General features: G+C 37.2%; 1 protein-coding gene across 4 annotated transcripts in view; it reads right to left on the bottom strand.

The window, feature by feature from the left end:
• The window catches only part of LOC308687290 (activating molecule in BECN1-regulated autophagy protein 1A-like), a gene marked incomplete at both ends in the record, with an annotated part of 163,578 nt that overhangs the window by 107,413 nt on the left and 35,020 nt on the right, over positions 1 to 21,145 (bottom strand). For all 4 annotated transcript variants that reach the window (XM_081359699.1, XM_081359701.1, XM_081359700.1 and 1 more), the window contains one exon: positions 8,921 to 9,031. In XM_081359699.1, coding sequence (XP_081215825.1) covers positions 8,921 to 9,031 — 111 coding nt within the window. The remainder of the gene's footprint in view (positions 1 to 8,920; positions 9,032 to 21,145) is intronic.

Genomic DNA, 21,145 nt, shown 5'->3' with positions numbered 1-21,145 from the left:
GGTTCAGTCCCGAATTACTCACTCCCATTACATTCTCTGTCATCTGCAAAACCACTCTGTCTGAAACTACAGTACAATGTCATCAAGCAGTTAACAGACAAAAGATGGTAGTGACAGGGATTTCCTGGTCATAAATTTTGCAGAGGAGCTTGGGAAATATGTCTGAGAATAGTGATGTGTCTCTTTGTCAGAGAGACTAAATGAGCAAAAAAAAAAAAAAAAGAGATAGGGATAAGGAACAGATTCAAAGAAGCAGTGGATTAACACATCCCTAGAAAAAAAAAACATCCAGAATATTCTAGTTTCAAGGTCAACAAATAGTGAGTACACAAACATTCAAAAAAACACAAACATCCCTCTTCCATCTTCTCATAACCGACACAAACACCTAATGTCAGTTCAAGTGTCAATGACGATCACTGCACCTGAACACTAGAAAAAGGTAAATACAGAAGAATGACAAAGAAATAATAAAGTTGACAGATTTTATGTTTGAGGTTGATCCTAAGTGGTGGCACTCACAAATGGAGTATTTTTCTAAGCAACAGCGAATAGAAGAGGTAGAATCTGGAACTAGCTCTCTTGTCTCCGTACTCTGTATTTGGTGTTATTTCATAAACACCATAATGAATAGAAAAAAAATCTGAACGGCTTTTTGAAAACATGTAAATACTGACTTTTCTTCTCTGTGAAAAGCAAGTGCCAGAAAAGTTACTTAATGCATTGACTCAGAATAACCAGGTTATATTTGCTTTTTTAAAAGTGCCATCTATTGTCAGAGAGTGAATCTGCAGTTTCATTTCTCCAGTCTATTTAAATTTTCATGCTGATCATTTGCGTTGGTGTGAACAGGACTTAAGACAAAAAACGATATGCATGAATTGCCAAATTATGCATTATGCAGGTTTGTACATAGCAATAACATCCATTCAGTGGTTCATCTCAAATGACCAGCCTGCAGTCCCCATTTTCTTCTGTATTGTGGAGAGCAATGTTGTTTTTTCCTCTAGGGCACCACTAGAATTCCGAAATTGGCAACCACAGATGAGACAGTATGTTGTGCTCTTTTTTTCCATTAAATGTAGACATGCTATAGCGGCAATAATTTAATGAAGCAGTTACTGCAAGCATTTCACACTACAGGCCCCGTATAATATAGATGCAACCCATTTCATTTCCTTTGCAGCAGTGGGCATACTAAACAGTTTGAGGTATTTTACATAAAATCCTCTTCATCATTTATCAGAATAATGAATATTCATAGACTCATGTTGTATTTTTGCATCAATGGGTAAGGCATATGTGTGTACAGTATATATTATTATCTCAAAACTGGATCTCCTTCAGCTTCTGAGAATTCACAGAAACATAAAACACACCTTACCTCTACAATCAGTCCTGCAGTGACAGTCTGAATTTCATTTGCGGCACCGGCCCCACTTTTTTATAGAAATAAAAAACATTTAGTTCAGTTGAACAATGGATGCTAAAATTATAAATTGAAAGCGTCTGCTTTGCATACAGCACAAGCTGCAGAAAGTCAGATTTCACTTATCACAAATAAGGAAAATAAGGAGATATGACTGACAAGACCTCATCATGACCCCTAGAAGGTCTATACATATGCACAGAATGACGACTTGCTATACCTGCTTTGCTGTAATGAGAAAGGACTTTGTGTTGAAAAATAACTAGAGCAAAGCACTTAATTTGATTTGACTCATAGCTCTCCTAATTAAAATAAAACTAGTGTGTGCTGCTATCACAGCAAAATTCCACATAGCCCTTAGCAATCCAGTGATTTCAGTGAAGGCAAATCAGAAACATCTTTGATTTCAGGAGCTGCAACAACATAGGGCTGGAAAACATGTCTTTGATCCTCTGTTTTGGTCTTTATATAGAACAAAAAGTACACAGGGCTAAAGATTTCATCTGAACTGTAACAAACTAGAGGACAGGAGAATAGCTGCTGGGGAAAAGAGTAAGGAGGCATTGTAATGTCAATGTTTGTTTTCTGCTGAAGCCACCAACAAATTCGGAGACTATTTCGTTCTTAATTACGCATTAATGAGCTGAGTGGTGTTAAAATGATGAATCAGTTGTGATGGCTTATATTTAGTCAGACTAACAATTACACTGTTTTATGATCCCCAGCAGATTCCTGACATTATTGACTTTGGAAGGATAAAGTACAGAAAATGGTTTCTCAATATGAGCTCCCAAAGCTCTCAGAAGCTTTATGAGCTGGATTTGTTCAGTGTCTCTGCTGGTAACTAAAAATCTGTGACAATATAGTTAAAGGATTCATCGGATGCCCATTTTCCACAAGTTGGTATGATTCTTCAGGGTCTTCATGTAAAGTTTGTAACACACTTTGGTTAAAATTCTTCAATGGTTGTGTAAAACAACACGCTTTTTACCTCCTCAAAAACAGCTCTGTTCACAGCGACCCGTTTCGGTGCATGTCTCATTAAATGATAATGAGCAACTGCTCACCATCCATCTTGTGGGGTGTGTCGACACAAGATACGTAAAGTGCTGCCTTGTATACAACAGTATACAAATGGCTGAGGGCGGAAATATGCTAATACTGGACAGTCTGTCAGTGGGCGTGGGCGGAGCATGAGTAATATGACATCATGTTGCTCTGAAAATCCAAACGGCTTGATTATTGAGTGTGTTTAGACTTTTTGAGGATAAAAAAAAAAAAAGGAGTGAATGGATTGTTTTCATTGTATGGTGGTTGTGTCTACACACTGCAAAAACACATTTATATGCAAACATCATATAAAAGTGAATTTTGCATCCAATTACCCCTTTAATATTTATAAACACACAGATAAAAACACATCTTTAGTCTTAGGCTGCATCTCATTTCTCTGTCTTACCCCTTACTCTTACCCCTTCCCCTCGGTTTTGCGCGTTCATGTGAGGGGAAGTGGCGTCCCAATTCTCATTTTGATTAAGGACTAGGGCCAAGGCGTAGGGCTACATAGCCCTTGAAACGAAGTATGCGGAGGACCACACTTGAAAAAGAGGGGTAGGAATTTCTCAGAAGTGAGTCGCACAAATGTAACTATTTTTAGCAGTTTAATGACACTCGTGTTTTATGATACTTTTAATAAAATGTTCAAGCGGTTTTAATTGTAATGTTTTTGTTTTCGCTAGTTAACCGCTAGCTAGCAGCTATGCCCTATTTGCCGTTTACTAATGTTTTGCTTAGCTATGGTGTCGCCGGCACCGCCGTTAAATACAATGAAACAATGTATTTGACTGATGGCACACAAGCGTGCAAAGATAAAGAGAGACCAGGCAATCGATATCACAACCCGAGACGACGGCATCTTCGTTTGTTTATGTCAACGCGTATCGCCTCCGTTGACGTAGCAGCCAGCTAGCGGAAAGGGAAGATGACGCAAATGGTAATCGAGTGGTGTCTCATTTCTTAGAGAAACGTTCTTCCCCCTACCCCCCTTCACTCGGTATCGAGGGGCAAGGGGAAGACGCAGACAAAGGGGTAGGGGAAGGGGAAGGGGTAAGACAGAGAAATGAGATTGGCCCTTAGACCTGACCTCATGAAACTAAAGCATGTGTCTTGCTGTTCTAGATTAATCACAACAATGTACTGTTGTGGTTTTATCTAAATATCATTATATTTGCCATTGTTTTCACCACCACCACCACAACTGCATCTTCACCGTTGAACTAAACTATACCAATCATACAGTAAACAATATCAACTGACACCAGAGCTGGTTTAAAACTCAAAAGGCAGACTGCACCAAGATGATGAAGAAAGAAAGGTCAGCTGTGAGAGATCTCTCTTTGGGCATCCCCTAAACTGAAACGAAAAAACATCCACACAATTTGGTACAAATGTTAGCTTATAGAGCCAGGGACCTTTGCTACCCCTAGAGTTTGTATTATATTATACTGGCAATTAGTGGAGTTTACTTGTTTTGTGTACTTCTTATCAAACCTGCAGATAAAAAAGTACTTTTTGCGCTTCGTATCATTGCCAGAGCTTCTGTGCAGCCAGTTACACTCTTCTCATAATAAAATAATGGCTAACTTTGATGTAGAGCACTTCCACGGGCTAAACTTCAGATGCTCTGTTAATTTCAGCTTCTTGAAGCCATACATTACCATCAAGTAGATGCATCAGAGAGCATGAAAACATTTCAGCTCATTAATAGTTCTGCTCTTTGGCTGAGCTGGCCAGAAAGATTTTTGAGGAAAGGGTAGTTAATAAGGAGAATTCAAGCTCAAGTTAGATAATGAGCTTGCTCATCTGAAGGCCCACCATGCTAAGATGTTTTTGCCAGAGATCAGACTGTATTACCCCAATAGATTTCTTCACCCTTGTCATCTCAAACAAGTCTAAGGATGGCTTAATAAAATTGGGCAGAACTTTGTTTTGTTCCAGAGTCTCTAGGCTTCTCTCGGGGAAACTGCTGTCTTCTCAGCCGAGAGTAGAGAGATGGCTGTGGATGGCTGGTAGGTACCCAGCGCTACTGAGTAGATTGACTGCTCAGAGATATCAGTCAATGAGTAGGCCAGTGATTCACCTGTCATGCCTCCTGCTGCTGAGCAATGTCATTATCGCCCCTTGGAGATGCCTGTCCCAACGCTGTCAGTTGATAGGGTGCAGAACTTTAATTGTCTGGTGGTTGAGGAAAGCAAGCAGGCAGGACTCGGGTGGACACATTTGTGACACACACCTCTTACTGGTCATTCTCTGACAGGATGGGCCAAGTAAAAGATACACTGGAATACATGGAATGGATCAGTGCATGTTAATTTAGCCTTTTAAAATCTGTTTGTTGGTTCTAAATGTCCTCTATTCTCGAATTCTTACAATATGAATGGCAAAGTTATGAAGTCCAATGCATCAATTTGAATCAGAAGGCGTTTTCTCCACAACAATTCGTTTGGATCACACTATGTTTTGCTTGTATGAACTTGGTGAAACTGAAGTGTTGTTCAGAGTCCCTGCAGTCACTTGAGGTCTTTATATGTATTACTGTGGCAGTTGTTTGCATGTTTTTAGTTGTTTTATGGTTGGGGCAGTCGAGTATGAATGAAACATGAACTACATGTGAGAGTTCAGCATTCCATAATGCTTGCATCATTCTAATTTGGGTAAAAATGAAAAAAAAAAACACTGCTCTCTAAAGACATTTGAAGAAAATCTATGATAATCTGTAAGTTTTCATCAGAATGAGCACACTACAAGCCCAGAGAGATGCAAAAAAAAAATAAAACACAGAAAGACATCAGCAGTTGAAGGGTTAGTTCGCCCCAAAAATTAAAATTCGGTCATTAATTACTCATCCTCATTTCGTTCCAAACTAGGAAAACTTTCGTTCGTCTTCGGAACACAAATGAAGATATTTTTGATGAAATCAGAGAGATTTCTGTCCCTCCACTGACAGTCTACGCAGCTACCATTTTGATGCTTCAAAAAGTTCATAAAGAGATGGTAAACCTAATCCATATGAATCGAGCGGTTTATATGGATTAGTTTTACCATCTCTTTATGAACTTTTTGAAGCATCAAAATGGTAAAACTAATCCATATGAATCGAGCGGTTTAGTCCAAATTTTCTAAAGAGACCAGGTCACTTTATATGATGAAGAGATTTAATTTAGACTTTTATTTACATATAAGCATTCAACTCCCACATCAGTTGTGGTAAACAGAAGCTTAAGCATGTTCGCTTGACACGCGAGAACCAATGAGGTTCATTCTCGTGTGTTACGCAGGACATTTGAGCTTCTGCAAATACCAATGAGGTTTGTTCTCACGGGTTCAGTTGAGCTTCAGTTTATGTTAGCTGAATTTAGAACACAAAACTGACAGGAACAGCTCCGGTGGACTACAGTGACTGTAGTTATAAATACTATTACTTAGGGTAATAGTATTAATAACTAGCTGTATATAAAACAATAGGAAGTAGAATTTTATTTTAATTGCTGCTTGGCACTGCACAAACACGTGTCTGCCGTGTGTTGCTGGGTTACTTGTGTGGTTTCGCTTTTGTGAAACAGGACTATTACTTAACCTTAACCCACATCATTACCCTAACAGAAAGCTTTCTGCATTTCTACAATTTAATGAAAAACAAAAAACTTTGTATATTTTATACCATTTTTACACATGAGGACATACCCAAAAGGAGGTTTTGTCAGATTTAGCTCACCTCTGGGTACAAATTTGTTCTCAAAATAAAGTTAATATTGCAGGAAGCGCACAGAAAAAGATGTTAGGTTATGGGCAAATGCCCTGGTAACCTCTAAACTGACAGTTTGCATTATATTACACTGGACAGGCCTCACGTCTTTAAAAGGTTTAGATCAAAGACCTGCAACTAAATGACTGTCATCACAAGGACACAAGAGAAAAAGCCTCTCAGATTCAAATCAACTTCTATTACTGCCAACATTTGAGCTACAGAGCATCAATAATCTAAAGAGCAAATAATAATTACTTCTCATATGGCCTAAAAATCTGAAACATGTCCCATTTACACTAATGATTATAGCCTGAAATCTGACTAACTATTTTTGACAAGCTATTTCTAACAGATTTTTGGATCGAAAACAAGTTCTTAATTACTGTATCAAACTGATTTTGTGATATTTAAGCCAGAGCACATAAAGCAAGTACAAGTATTTTCTAAGAAGATTAAGTGCTTTTTCTAATAATTAAACCAGATTGCATTTAAATAATTATAGAGGAAAGAATCATATAGGCCACCGAAAAGAAAAAGAAAAAAAAGTTCACAAAAGCCCAGTCGTACTTAATTAAAAACAATGGCAAGAGCATGTCTAATGGAAATGTTTCAATCTTAAGTGTTTTCTAGAACAATGAGCCTTCACATATTGAGCATGAGCTGTTTAACAGCACAATACATGAACTTCTAATGGGCTCCAGAATCAATAGCACAGTTTATTTGACTTCTAATGCCTATAAAGGATTTCTTGTATTTATAATTAGACAGGACTGATGAACCAGAGGGAAAGTGTACTGTGGGAGGACAGAAGAATGCACTCAGGCCTCTGTAGAGCAGCAACAGCAGCCTGCCGGGAAGTGAAGAGGGCTTCTGACCAGGGGGTCAGTTTTCTGCTCAGCTGACATGGTCCAGCTCTGCCTCCCGCCATTTACATTAGTGGTCCTGTAGCATATCTGATCCTATGTGCTCTGATATCTAACAACTGCTGGCTTTTTTCCCCTTTAGATTACAAAAGATACAATACTTCTTTCCCAATACTAATCTGTGATCAATGTCGGTTAACATTCCAATCAAAGTCACTCTGCAAGCTGTGTGGATCTAACAAAAATGTCTTTCTTCTAAGTACAGTCTGTTTAAAATGTAAATTCACTGTATCAATTTTTTATAAAAATATTCAAAAAAATGTGTCATGTTGAAAGCACAAGAAGAATTTATACTGCAACGTAGTATTGTGCTGTGGTTTTCATGGCCATAAAGGCCTTTTCACAGCAAGAATAAAAACTATAACAGTAACTATAATGTCTATACATGGTCCACACCAACGGACGATAACGATCTGTTTATTACAAGCGTGCACTTCACTTACGCTCTGTGAACATACATAATTGAAGAACGCACATTAAAGTAGGAAAAAAATTGCTCTGAAAGTGATTCCAACAATATAATTCCACTGTGTCGTTATTGTTATAGTGGTCTGGATAGACCAAGCAGTGTAAGGGGATTTCCAAAACATTTGTGAGTGTTTGAATACCTTTAACAAAAACCTAACAAAATATTTATTGTCCGTCTGATTCAACTGGATGCATCTGGACTGACACTGGGATGCACGTCTGCATGCATAATATGCATTGTGCTGTTCGGTCTCATTTCTGTTTTATTTTATAACACAGTACTATAGACTATGACAACAATGCTGCTAAAATCACATCAGTTTTGAGTATTTAAAAAATGACTGGGTCTTTAACAGAACTTACAAATAAAACTCTCCATCCTCATCCATCAACAGATCCTCAGCAAGTCTGGCACCTCTGGGTTAAGAGATAAGTGAAGGTCAAACTGAATCTTATAAGGGATTGACTTTGTTTGCTTTTTTAACCTTTATTCTGCAACAAACACAGCATTCATTACACTTATTTTCTTGTGTATATCTGGCTGTGTGTACATGCCCTGAGGGATGCTAACCTTTGTTTTCTGAGATCTTGAAGATTCTGACAGGCTGAAAAGATGTTAGTGCCTAAGTGCTGCCAGGTGTGAGATCAAGCCCAGATAACAAGAATCACTCTACAATCTTGTAATTAGCCCTGGGTAATCACCAAGAGCTTCCAGTAACGCTTATCGTGACAGAGAAAGAAAGAGAGAGGCAGAGGGAAGAAAATAACTCTAATATGTGACCAATTTCCTCTCCTGTCCATGGCATCTGCCCTCCATCAGCTGCACTCTTGTGCTCAGTGGAGTGCTCACTATTACCTTTTTCTACAGCTACTCTATTACGGTGCAGCCTTTCCCCTCACTACGATTTCTTCAACACTGTGGGGTATTGGAGGCATTTTGTGTTTCTGTTCAGGTGGATGGGCACATGCTAAAAATTAAATCTCAGAAAGAACACGTGCCTTTCTGGCAAATACCAGAGAAAACACCACTGTAAACAGGGGTGCACACTTCACAATTCAATCAGAATGTATTTCAGGGAATCACATTTTTTATTGATTATTCTGCTGTTTAAATGCAAAACTGTAGATATTTGCTCAAAGGTTTTTTTGCGTGGAATAAAATAAATTAAAAAAAGAAACTTTCGGAATCATTAAAGAAAGAACAGCGATGTACCAATGTATTGATTCCCCACAATCTCTGATAATGCATCTGTTTATCATTAATGGCTATGATACATCCCTTCAAACACTCACCATTACTGATCTCAGGTAAGTTGAATTTGGTGAAGTCCCACCACTGCAGACGATAGGTTGTGTTAGCGATGTTGCTGGCTACTGCAGATTGACCATCCCCAATTACAGCACCTTAAAAAACACAAGCAAAAAAAAAACATTCAGTCATTTATTACTGATACAGCCATTTAAAAATGTCTCAATCAGTCAATATTTCCATGTAAATAGGTTGATTGTTTACACATTCTTTACACTACCGTTCAAATGTTTGGTTTCTAAATATATCATGGTTTCTAAAATATAGAACATTTTAAATTGTAATAATATTCTACACTATTACTGTTGTACTAATAAAATGCAGCCTTGCTGAGCATAAGAGACTTCTTTCAAAAATATTAATAAATCTTACCGACCCCAAACTTTTGAACTGTAGTGTATATCTGACCACAACAGCAACAGCAGATTACAAGAACAAAGAAAATTTAAAAGCTTTCAACTAAAGACACTCTGTAGTGTTTAGTTGTGGTTTACATGGCTTCTCAGAATGCAACCCCAAGGCCTGAACACTCAAGCAGAACAGGAAAATTAATAACATGGTCCTACTAATACTGATCAAACCCACAGTGCATATTCTTGTTAGGGTTAGATTAAAAATATAGACAAAAACCAGGCGAAAGTTTTGCATTTATCCGCTATTTAATAAATCTTCTGCATGATTCTGCATCTGATCTAGACAAGAACAGTTAAGCTTTGTTTGCCTCAGGAATCTCATCTATCTGCAATAACTTCTTCCGCTAAGAGTCCATCAATGGTTATATAAACCATATTACACTCTGGGCACTTAGCAAATAAGACAACACACTCGCCACTGAATTTAATACAGGTCTCTGCCTGCAACAAAACTCTTCTTTGAGGTAAACAAGGAAATGTCAGGCTGTCCTCTCCAGTGCTCAGCCTTGTCACCATAATTACAGAAGGGAAGAGGGAAGGCTTTGGCCAAACAGTACACTTAGAGGTCCATTTGCCAGTAGAGGGTCGATCCTGGGCCTGGCTAACATATTAGATTTGCCTGTTATGACCTGAACTCAAGGAGACGTAATGCAGACATAAATATCTATTACGCAGCTTCCCCCTGCACTCTGCTGTCTGCCCATTATGGCCCACAGACACCCAGGTGCAGTAAGCTGGCATTCAGACGGGGCTTTCAGAAGCTGCTCTAACAGCCATGGACTAATGAGCTGGAGAGCTTCCCTCACTATAAAAGACCCTTTGGGAAACAGAATGATATGGACTTTACACTAAACCTAACCTGAAATACAACACAGCACATCTAAGAGTGCTACGTAGGAAAACAGAAAGTATGCTGTATGCAAATAAAAAGACATAGAATTTACACTACCATTCAAAAGTTTTGTGTCTGCAATAATTTTAAATATTTTTCTCTTTTCTTTCCTGCTTTCAAAGGCTGCATTTATTTGATAGCTGTAAAAACAGTAATACTTGTGAAATATTATTGAAATGTAAAATAACAAGTTTCTATTTAACATTTGAACATTTTGAACATTGAATTTTCAGCAGCCATTACTTCAGTGTCACATGCTAGAAATCATTCTAATATGATGATTTGGTGCTCAAGAAACATTTCTTCTTATTATTTTTATTATCATTTATTTGAAATCTAAATCTTTTGTAACATTATAAATGTCTTTACTGTCCCTTTTTTCATCAATTGAATGCATCATTGCTGAATATAAATACCTTACTTACCCCCAAACCTTTGAATAGTAGTGCAAGTTTTAGCCATATCGACAGAGATAAATGTAGGATTTGAAGGGGTAGGGGAAATAAGGAAAGACAGAACGATATAAAGAACTGAGATGAGTGTGTTGATTGAAACCAAATCCTCAAAGTCTTTACAATCAAAAGTGCAGGTCAACAACAGGACAAACCACAAAAGAAACTGCTCTAAAATAGTCATTAATATGAGAGACACGTAAAACACATTAGTTTGCAACAAAGTCATCTTCAGAAAACAAAGGAGATAATTAATCATTTTACAGTAACATGGTTTTATTTTAGAGACCGTTTAGAGGAGTGGGGTGGAACAGATGAGGAACAAACAGAGTTTACAAGAATTAACTACACTTACGTGACCATTTTATCAACAACAACAAAAAAAAGCACTAGGACGAGGGTGAGGGATTAAGTATTTATCATCTGTCACAGTGCAGTTATGAGCTAAACCTTTTACACGCCCATCGTTTTCTTCATAGACGCACAACAAATTGCCCTGAAAAATGTAACTTTTGGGGGAGCAGAGTGCTTGAGGAGAATTTTATAAGGTAGACAGAGACAGCAGAGAAAATGGGGGATACACTCATTAAAATATTCACAGATAAAATAAAATAAAAGACAAGAATGGAGATGTATTTTAAAAGTTCACTGAAACACCTTGTTTGTTAAAGGGAGTTCACCCAAAAATATAAATAATAAAAATATTAAATATCATCGTTTACTGACTCTCATGTCACTTCAAACCTGTATGAATTTCTTTCTTTGTGGAACACAAAAGATATTCTGAGAAAATGATTGGCACCCCTGGTAAAAATGATCGAAGATGGCTGTAAAAATAAATCTGCATTGTTTATCCTTTTGATCTTCCATTCAAAAAATTTGCCAAAGAATTGAAAGTGAGGGTAAATCACATTATGAAATAAAAGCTTTTCTCCAAAACACGTGGTGCATAATTTATTAAATACTTTTTTGCAACCTCCTTTTGCCAAGTTAACAGCTCTTCTATAATGCCTGATGAGTTTGGAGAACACCTAACAAGAGATCAGAGACCATTCCTCCATACAGAATCTCTCCAGATCCTTCAGATTCCCAGATCCAAGTTGATGCTTCTCCTCTTCACTTCACCCCACTCATTTTCTTGTGGGGTCAGGTCAGGGAACTGGGACGGCCATGGCAGAAGCTTCGTTTTGTGCTCAGTGACACATTTTGTGTTGATGCTGATGTTTGTTTTGTATCCTGATGGATGATCCAACCATGGCATATTATACGATTTCTAGCAGAGGCTGTGAGGTTTTGATTTTTTTATCTGAAGATGTCCAGGACCTTCGGCAGGAAAACCGGCCCACAACATTAAAGATCCAGCGGTATATTTAACTGTGGACATGGGGTACGTTTTATCCCTGTTTGCACCAAACAACAATTTTTTTTAGTTTCATCTGACCATAGAATCCGGTCCCTTTTGAAGTTCCAGTCATGTCTGACAACTGAATATACTGGAGTTTGTTTTAGGATGAGCAAGGAGGATTTTTTCTTGAAACCCTCCCAAACAACATGTGGGGATGTAGGGGTTGTTTGAGTTTTATTGAGGCTTTCTGACCCAAAGACTCAACTAATCTCTGCAATTCTCCATCTGTGATCCTTGGAAAGTCTTTTGCCACTCAAACTTTCCTCCTCGGCGTGCATTAGGACGATATAGTCAAACTTCGTCTTCCAGGCAGATCTGTAGCATCTTTAGTCGCTTGTAACTACTTAATTATTGCCCTGATGGTGGAAATGGGAATTTTCAATGCTTCAGCTATTTTCTTACAGCCACTTTATATTTTGTGAAGCTCAACAATCTTTTGCTGCACATCAGATCTATATTCTTTGGTTTTACTCATTGTGATGGATGATTAATGGAATTTGGCCTTTGTGTTTCCTCATATTTATACTCCTAACAAGAAGTCATAGCTAGACAATTTTATGCTCCTAGTCACCTAAGTGTGCTAAAAAATGGGAATATTAATGGGAATATACTTCAGAGATATTTTACTCATAAAAAATTTGAGGGGTGCCAATAATTGTGGCAAACGTGTTTTGGAGAAAAACATTTATTTCACAATGTGATTTGGACAAAAAAAATCAATGTCAAATTCTCTTAATGCTAGGATTCAACAAGAGAGTTTGGATGATTAGTTTAACAGAGTCTTGGCAGGATCAGTATTTCTCGCCCTGCTGGCTGATTAAACTTCTGCTCAAGACCAATTACAATCTCAGCACTCACAGGCACAGGCAGTTAGCACTGAGGAGGTCAGGTCTGCACCTTTTCACACAGAGCAGGAAAGCTGTTACAACCGTTAACTAGTCACCATTCCAGCTGGCATGAGCACTACAATGTTGTCTGGATACAGATCAGCAGCCCAGTATGTCATAACGCTGTGTCATCTGGAGAGATTTTGATTGCATGAACAACAGATCTGACAAGCTGCATCCTCTTTCACTTTACCCAGAGGCTGCCTCTCTCAAAAGGCGACAGTATCAAAGGGATAAAATGCAAATATCATTTGAAATTGAAATTTTTGGTATAGTCCAGTTGATGTGGTCAAAATCTGAGGTCATATGTTCACTTTTTCATAAAAGCATGAAACTTGGTACTGTTGTACAGTTTGGGGCCCTGAACATTTGCAGAAATGGAGCCATCGCTAATACTCCTCGTGGTGGCCATGGCGGCCATTTTACTTTCTGCCATAACCAAATAAGTATTTTGTAACACAGAAAATATTATGTCAACCCCTATGTTTTGATGGTCAAGGATTACAATGATACCATATACATCATCATAAACTGTTCAGGTGAATAGTCTATGTCTGTTGCATGCATGTTGTGTAGAGTTTAAAAAGCTTAATCCTTTTGTTCATTAACCTTGACAATACAGTGACTGTAAAGAATAGAATATTCAATATGACCTTAGCAACATAGCTTAAAAAGAATGAGTCAAACACAAATATTTACTTCAAAAAAATCTATTTCAGAAAAACTTTGATTGTTTTGTTTTTGTTGAACCTATTCTTCAATGTCTCCTTCACAGCCTCCTCCACATGTGCTGTGAGTTGTGCACTTTAAGGAGGCTTTATTTTGCATTTACAATGCCTCCGGCAGCCTTTCTTGCAGCCACCACTTAAAGAGTTGAAGGATGTGGAAGAGTTGACCACAATGGTCTCCAATCGCTTGGGTCCATCCAACCCCAGTCTGTTGGAGATAGCATATTTGGTGCCACCTCAAGTGCTTGTCCCCAACAAAGTCCTCCTCGTTATCATATTTGGTTCAGGAGATATAATACAAAATACATAATTCAGCTATGGCGGAAAGCAAAATGGCCGCCACAAGGTGTTTTTGCGATAGTTCCATTTCTGAAAATGTTCAGGGCTGCAAACTGTACATGTGTACCAAGTTTCATGCTTTTATGAAAAAAATCCCATAATTTTTGCATACCACCTGGACTAGTAGGTATATGGCCAATTAGACAGTTATAATCTGTAATGCAGTTATAATCTGTCCCAGCCACATTCACGATTTAAGTCGAGAGTCTTAAGTCTTATCCTTGAGATTCCTGTCCTCTTTACATGAGTTTAAATTTAAGCTAAAGTTTTATCTTTTTGACAGGGCATTTCACTAAATCTCAATTATGGTTCTATTACATTATGTGTAAATGGTTTATTTTGCTCCTCCTTTTATGTTTCCTGGACTTTTACCTTGTAAAGCACAGTGGTCAACTTCTGTTGTGTTAATTTGTGCTATATAAATAAAATGAAATGAAAATAGTCTCTTTAGCATTTATGCAATATACTGAAGCCAAACCTGAGAAGGGAGTCAAGAAGATTCCACAGCGTTCCTGGTCACGTAATTTACAAAGTTATAACTCATAAGCGGATATTATGCTTATTATGAATGAGCGTGCACGCACACCCTATTTATTAATTATTGGAATTTATTAACACACGTTTTAACTATGAAATCGGATGTTTACAAAGCACTTGTGAATCAGGATGAGAGTTTTCGGGAAGGTCTAATTTATGTGAGAATTCACTACTATTTACTATGGAAACTTGTTTCCGCCACTGAATAATAAATAATAATAATTGTGACTTTTATCTCACAATTCTGACTTTTTTTCTCACAACTGCGATATATCAAGTCAGAATTGTGACTTTTTTTTCTCAGAATTGCGAGATATGAAGTCAGAATTGTGAGAGATAAAGTCACAATTCTGAGAAATAAAGTCGCAATTGCGAGATATAAAGTCGCAATTCGGAGAAATAAAGTCGCAATTGGGAGATATAAAGTCAGAATTGCACGATATAAAGTCACAATTGCGTGTTATAAAGTCAGAATTGTGAGTTATTCTGACTTTATATCTCGCAATTCTGAGAAATAGTCAGAATTGTGAGATGTAAACTCGCAATTGTGAGGTAAAAAGTCGCAATTATCTTTTAAGATGTTTTATTTTGTGGTGGAAACAAGCTTCCATAATTTACAAAGGTTTCATGAATGAGACAAATTAATTTGTCACATACAGTGCCATGCAAAAATATTCAAACCCCTTCATTTCATTTCGCCTTATGTTAAACTACTATAAATTACTTTACACATCAATCTACACTTCATATACCATAATGATAAAGCAAAAAACAGATCTGTGATAACTTTGCAAATTTATTAAAAGGGAAAAACTGAGATACTTACATTAGACACTTGATATTTAGCTCAGGTAGCATTAACTTCAAATAGAGTTAATCTGTGGCAAATTCAACTGAACAGGTATGGAAAGCCACACACCTCTCTCATAAACGGTCTAACAGCTGAAAATGCATATAAGAGCAAACAACACTTTCTCAACAGCATCTCAGACTCAGAATCCTCTAATACATATAGCAAGAAATAGTTAGGATAGGATATGTATAATAGTTAGGATGGGATATGTGACCCCTGACTTCTGAGTCTGTTCCCAATGTTAAAGAATAAAGAGCAGCTGAGGGGAACTGATGTTGCACCTCTCAAAAACAGGTCACTACCTAGAGCTGCCCAGAAAGACAAAGACTACTAAAAAGAGAAGATGGGAGGGAGAGAGAAAGAGAGAGACCTCACCTGAACTCTTCATAGACTCAGCTGTGTTTTAAGAGTGGCTCGACTGAGTGTTTCAAGGAACGATTACCCGAGGGAGTCTTTGTATGGCATGTGGTGCGTATGCTAAATGAGGACATCATAAGTGTCCCACACAATAACTAAACTTAGGACGACTACCAAGAAAAGCATGTTTCTTCATGAAAAAACGAACTATATCAGTGCTTTTCAAAATGGTTAAAATTTACCTCACACACCAAAACATAAATTAACAAACTGGCCATGCAGCAGAAATCAGTCATACGCCTCATGTATACTCACCAGCCTCTTTAGCACTGACCCGACAGAGCAGGAGAGAGAGAGAGAGAGAGAGAGAGAGAGAGAGAGAGAGAGAGAGAGAGAGAGAGAGAGAGAGAGAGAGAGAGAGAGAGAGAGAGAGAGAGAGAGAGAGAGAGAGAGAGAGAGAGAGAGAGAGAGAGAGAGAGAGAGAGAGAGAGAGAGAGAGAGAGAGAGAGAGAGAGAGAGAGAGAGAGAGAGAGAGAGAGAGAGAGAGAGAGAGAGAGAGAGAGAGAGAGAGAGAGAGAGAGAGAAGAGAGAGAGAGAGAGAGAGAGAGAGAGAGAGAGAGAGAGAGAGAGAGAGAGAGAGAGAGAGAGAGAGAGAGAGAGAGAGAGAGAGAGAGAGAGAGAGAGAGAGAGAGAGAGAGAGAGAGAGAGAGAGAGAGAGAGAGAGAGAGAGAGAGAGAGAGAGAGAGAGGGACCATTCCATTAAAGATAATCGGGTCTGTTTTTCATGCTCTGAAAAGTCCATATAAACTGGGTTTCTCTCTGACAACAACAGCCTGAGGAATCCTTCAGGCCTGCAGCACTGGGTGGAGCAGGACTGAATGGATCAGAGCCGGGCTGAATTAGAGAGGGTCACTGTTCTCCATCACTACCCCTTCATTCATTACACACTCCATCCTAAGGCCCTCCAGCTCTGGCTTTGTCATACTTCCTATCTGTAGTTAAACAATATTTAATAGAACACACACACACATACACTACACACATACCCTATATTTCTCAACGTCGTTGCTTAAATGACCACTGATTAAATTTGAATATGTAAAACATAAAATCTGACTTTGACAATGATTATATTTACTTGAGGCATCCGATCGTATTTCATGAATACTTTTTTCAGGGTTCCTGCAGGTTTTATGAAGGTAAATTTAAGATTTTTAAAGACCTCTTTAAAACCAAGTAAAGAAAATTTAATAGGATAGTTCACCCAAAAATATATATTTTTTTTTTATTAGAGTTTATGATTAAAACAAGAACGGCAAGAATCTTCATATGGGCAAAAAAAAAAAAAAGTAATTCAAAGGGAAGTTTTCATAACTCATTAATCGATATTTGTTGTTTTATATAATATTGCATCTCAAGTAAATGTATCTTGATTTAAAGATGTTTCGATATTTGTATTGAAAAACAAAAAATATTGAGGAAGATATCTTTTTTTTTTGCAATGTATGCAACATTTAATGCCAAGACTTTATGAATTTATAGGGATGGTTCGGAGTAATTTCAACCTAGGGTCCTTTGCACCATGACCTCGAGCCAAACACCCCCCAGAAGCTTTTTTTCCCTTGGTCAAACATTATTAAAGTAAGAGCTTATTTAGAGATATCAGCCGAATGGCTTAGTGCAGGCGCTAACGGATCCACGGTTGCATCTCGTAAATTACCCCACTAATAATGCCCGGAATGGTACCAAACTTCTACAATAGTACAAATAGGTTCTGTACTCATAAAACGAGGCAAAAGTTTGTAAGTACATTAGGAGTTTACTTAAAAAACACTTGCCTGACGGCTTATGCTACCGCTAAACCGGACGTCGTGGTCACTTCCGTTATTTGGGAAAATAATAATCGCAATAATAATCACCCAGTATTATACTGCTATTTCTCTTTACAGTAAATAACTGTGATTCCCATTGCACCATGGGAATTTTCTGTGACGTCTAACACCACATACAGAGACTTACTGTATTTTTTAAATTTGCTGTATACTACTGTATTTGACGTAACGGCCTCTCTGGAACCATTCCATTGTGCTTTTTATTTCCTAATTTTTGCCTTACACCACGTGTCTACAACGCTATAACAGCCAGAGGCTGTCTATACTGGACACATTGAAGTGACCGGACCATTAATGCAAAATGCAAAATGCAAACCTGTTTGTCCCTTGTCAGAAATAGCGCGAGCGCTTGGACTCGGAGTACCGTACGTTAGAAATATAATGGGGCATCACTATCACACTATTACTACACACTGTCTGGGAATTGTTGTGTCGCACCGGAGCATCCAGTGTAATATCACTGGGTTCTGACTGTCTTTTGTTGGATTGCGCCGTTCGTCGTTACAAATATATATTCTTAAGTTATAGTAGAAATAATAATAAAAAATGGAGGTTAAAAATCTCTCTCTCTCTCTCTCTCCCTCTCTCCTTCTCTCTCAAGGACTGAGTAAATTTGTGTTTGTGGACACGCATACAGACCAGGGAACATTCTGATGTTGTCAGTCAAGTTCTGAACAGGAACCAATCTTTGGAGAAGTTAATTTATTCGCAAAGGTGGACAAAAAACATTGTGTTTGCTTTTTAAAGATTATTTTGATGATGACTTTTACTCCTATGCTGTGGAAAAGATGGAGTAGACAGTCAGACATTGATAATGATAAGAAATGTTTCTTGAGCATCAAAGAGACTTCTTTCTAAAACACTAAGACACTTAAATACTTCTTTTGGCCACCAGTGTACATGAATCCAAATTTTTTTTTTAAATAAGTGGAATTATTTTGAAGGTGGGGTTATGTGTCATGTATTGTGAAAAGAACTGTGTTTTGTCCTGTGTTGGACATTTCCTTTTTTACTGCTTAAAATGTATTTATATTCTGCAGTTTTATGAATGTAAGGGTTGATATTTCATTATAATAATTGTATAAGCTAAACAACCAATGACTCTACATTCATTTAGCCATGTTTTGTTTAGGATTTTATGTTTTTTAACAATGTGTGCAGTGAAGGAAAGCACATAATGTGTTAATTTAACACGTTTACACATCTTTGTGCTAACCTTTCTGACATATTTACTTTGTTAAAATCATTAATACAATGAATGATTTAAAATTAACACAAAAAACGTTGTCCCTAAACTTACCCATTAATGTGTACAAATTTAACACATCATTTCCGGCATTGGCAGACTGTTTATTTTGTGATATATATGAAATGTTTTAAATACAAAAATGGTATTTTGTAATAATTTTGTCTAATTGATTTGTATGTCAGTAGTACTTATGTAGGATAAAATTAATTCTATATCAAAATTATGAAATCTTATTTATATTTAGTAAAAATAAAAATAATTACAGTAGTGTACTGATTAGCTTGGTTTTTACAGTAATGCATTGTATTACACAATTACAGTACCATGTAGTTACTGTAAGAATGTAAAACAGTTTTGCCAGTAAGTTACTGTAAAAAAACCTTGAAATGTCTAACATTGTAGGTGTGAAACAGCTTCACAAACAGTCTTTTCAACAAAACAGTTTCATTATTTCTGTGATTTTGGGATAAAAGTTTATATAAATATATATATAGATATAAACTATATATATTTATATCAGATATAAACACTGATGTCTACTGTAGTGATCGAAATAGAGCAAATCACCTTTTGAAAGTAACTTGGCACTTCACATAAAGATTACATCGTTACACCAGTAGGTAGTGACAAGTTATAAAAATCTATTTGTCATTGAATCATTCATTCAAGAAATTAATTCAAAAACACTGATTCATCCAGTAATTAAACAAGTGAATTATTTATTATGAGAGTAATTAAATCATTCAATCAAACAGGTTTTTAAAATGCATGTTATTTTGTTTAGTTGTCTGTTCAGAATCGTGGGGTAATAATGCTCACTGTTTGAAACAAAACAAAAATCGTGATTCTCAATTTAACCAGAATTGTGACTTTCTGGAAAGCTGCTTTAAAATTATATGTATTGTGAAAAGCACTATACAAATACACTTAACTTGACATAAACAAACGCACAAATATTTATGGACTTTAAAGAGTTAGTTCACCCAAAAATGAAAATGCTGTCATCAATTACTCACCTTCATGTCGTTCCAAACCAGTAAGACTTCCATTTATCTTTGGAACACAAATTAAGATATTTTTGATGAAATCAGAGAGATTTCTTTCCTTCCATTGACAGACAGTCCACGCAACTACCACTTTGACGCTTAAAAAAGTTCATAAAGGGTTCATAAATCCATATGAATTGATTGGTTTAGTCCAAATTTTCTTAAGAAACACAATCGCTTTATATGATGAACAGATTTAATTTAATCTAATAACTTTTATTCACAATAAAAAAAGATCTTTAAATCTATCTGTTTCAAAGATGAACAAAAGTCTTACGGGTTTGGAATGACATCAGGGTGAGAAAATGATGACAACATTTTTGGGTAAACTAAACCTTTAAGGCAAAGCTCAAAACATAGTTTCTTTTTCTGGTTTCTATGAGAAATATAGTTTTAGGGCCCTATTTTAACAATCTGATAGCTGTTGCTATTATACCGGCGGGATAAATGACTCTTGCGCCCGACGCAAATCTAAAACGGGTTGGTCTGAAGTAGCTACATTACTCACAGGTGTGGTTTGGGCGTAACGTGCAATAAACCAATCAGAGCTTCATCTCACATTCCCTTTAAAAGCAGGCACGCTTGTTCCATGGCGGATTGCTATTAATGGCGGAATGTCTTGCAACTATTGGTCAAACAGGTTTGATCCGCCATTACTACAATTAGCCTGAATAATTTGGGTAAATGTGTAAGCTAGATTTATGCCTATAGATTTCACATCTTCATGGACACCACAATGATTTCCCTGATGTGGTAATATTTTTCCTTGTAATTATGTATGGTTTGCAAAAATGGGAATTGATGCATCTGTGCAGATGAGAGAAGCGAAGTGTATGCGCGTTGTGCACACTACATTATGGCCAAGCATGCGCCCTTAAAATAGCTTCTGAATAACGCGTCACTGACTTTACAGTAGGTTTTTCCTGGTCTGTGGTGGAATTGTTTTCTGAAACTGCAAAATAGCACCAGGGAACGTTTGCGCCGGAACACGCCTCCTCTTTAATTAACACAAGTTAATTCCCTAATTTACCAATGTGTGTCTGTGGAGGGAAAAGTCCGCTGTGCGTCGGGTGCAAAATAGGAATGATGCATGCGTCGGTGTACAAAGTCAATTGCGCTGGGTGCAAGTTAGAGCCCTTAATGTAGTTGGGTAGTTTGA

This window comes from Scardinius erythrophthalmus (genome assembly GCF_964197995.2).
Source record: "Scardinius erythrophthalmus genome assembly, chromosome: 2".
Lineage (NCBI taxonomy): Eukaryota > Metazoa > Chordata > Actinopteri > Cypriniformes > Leuciscidae > Scardinius > Scardinius erythrophthalmus.
Note: the sequence above shows the minus strand (reverse complement) of the source record. Positions and strands in the feature narration are given on the sequence as shown.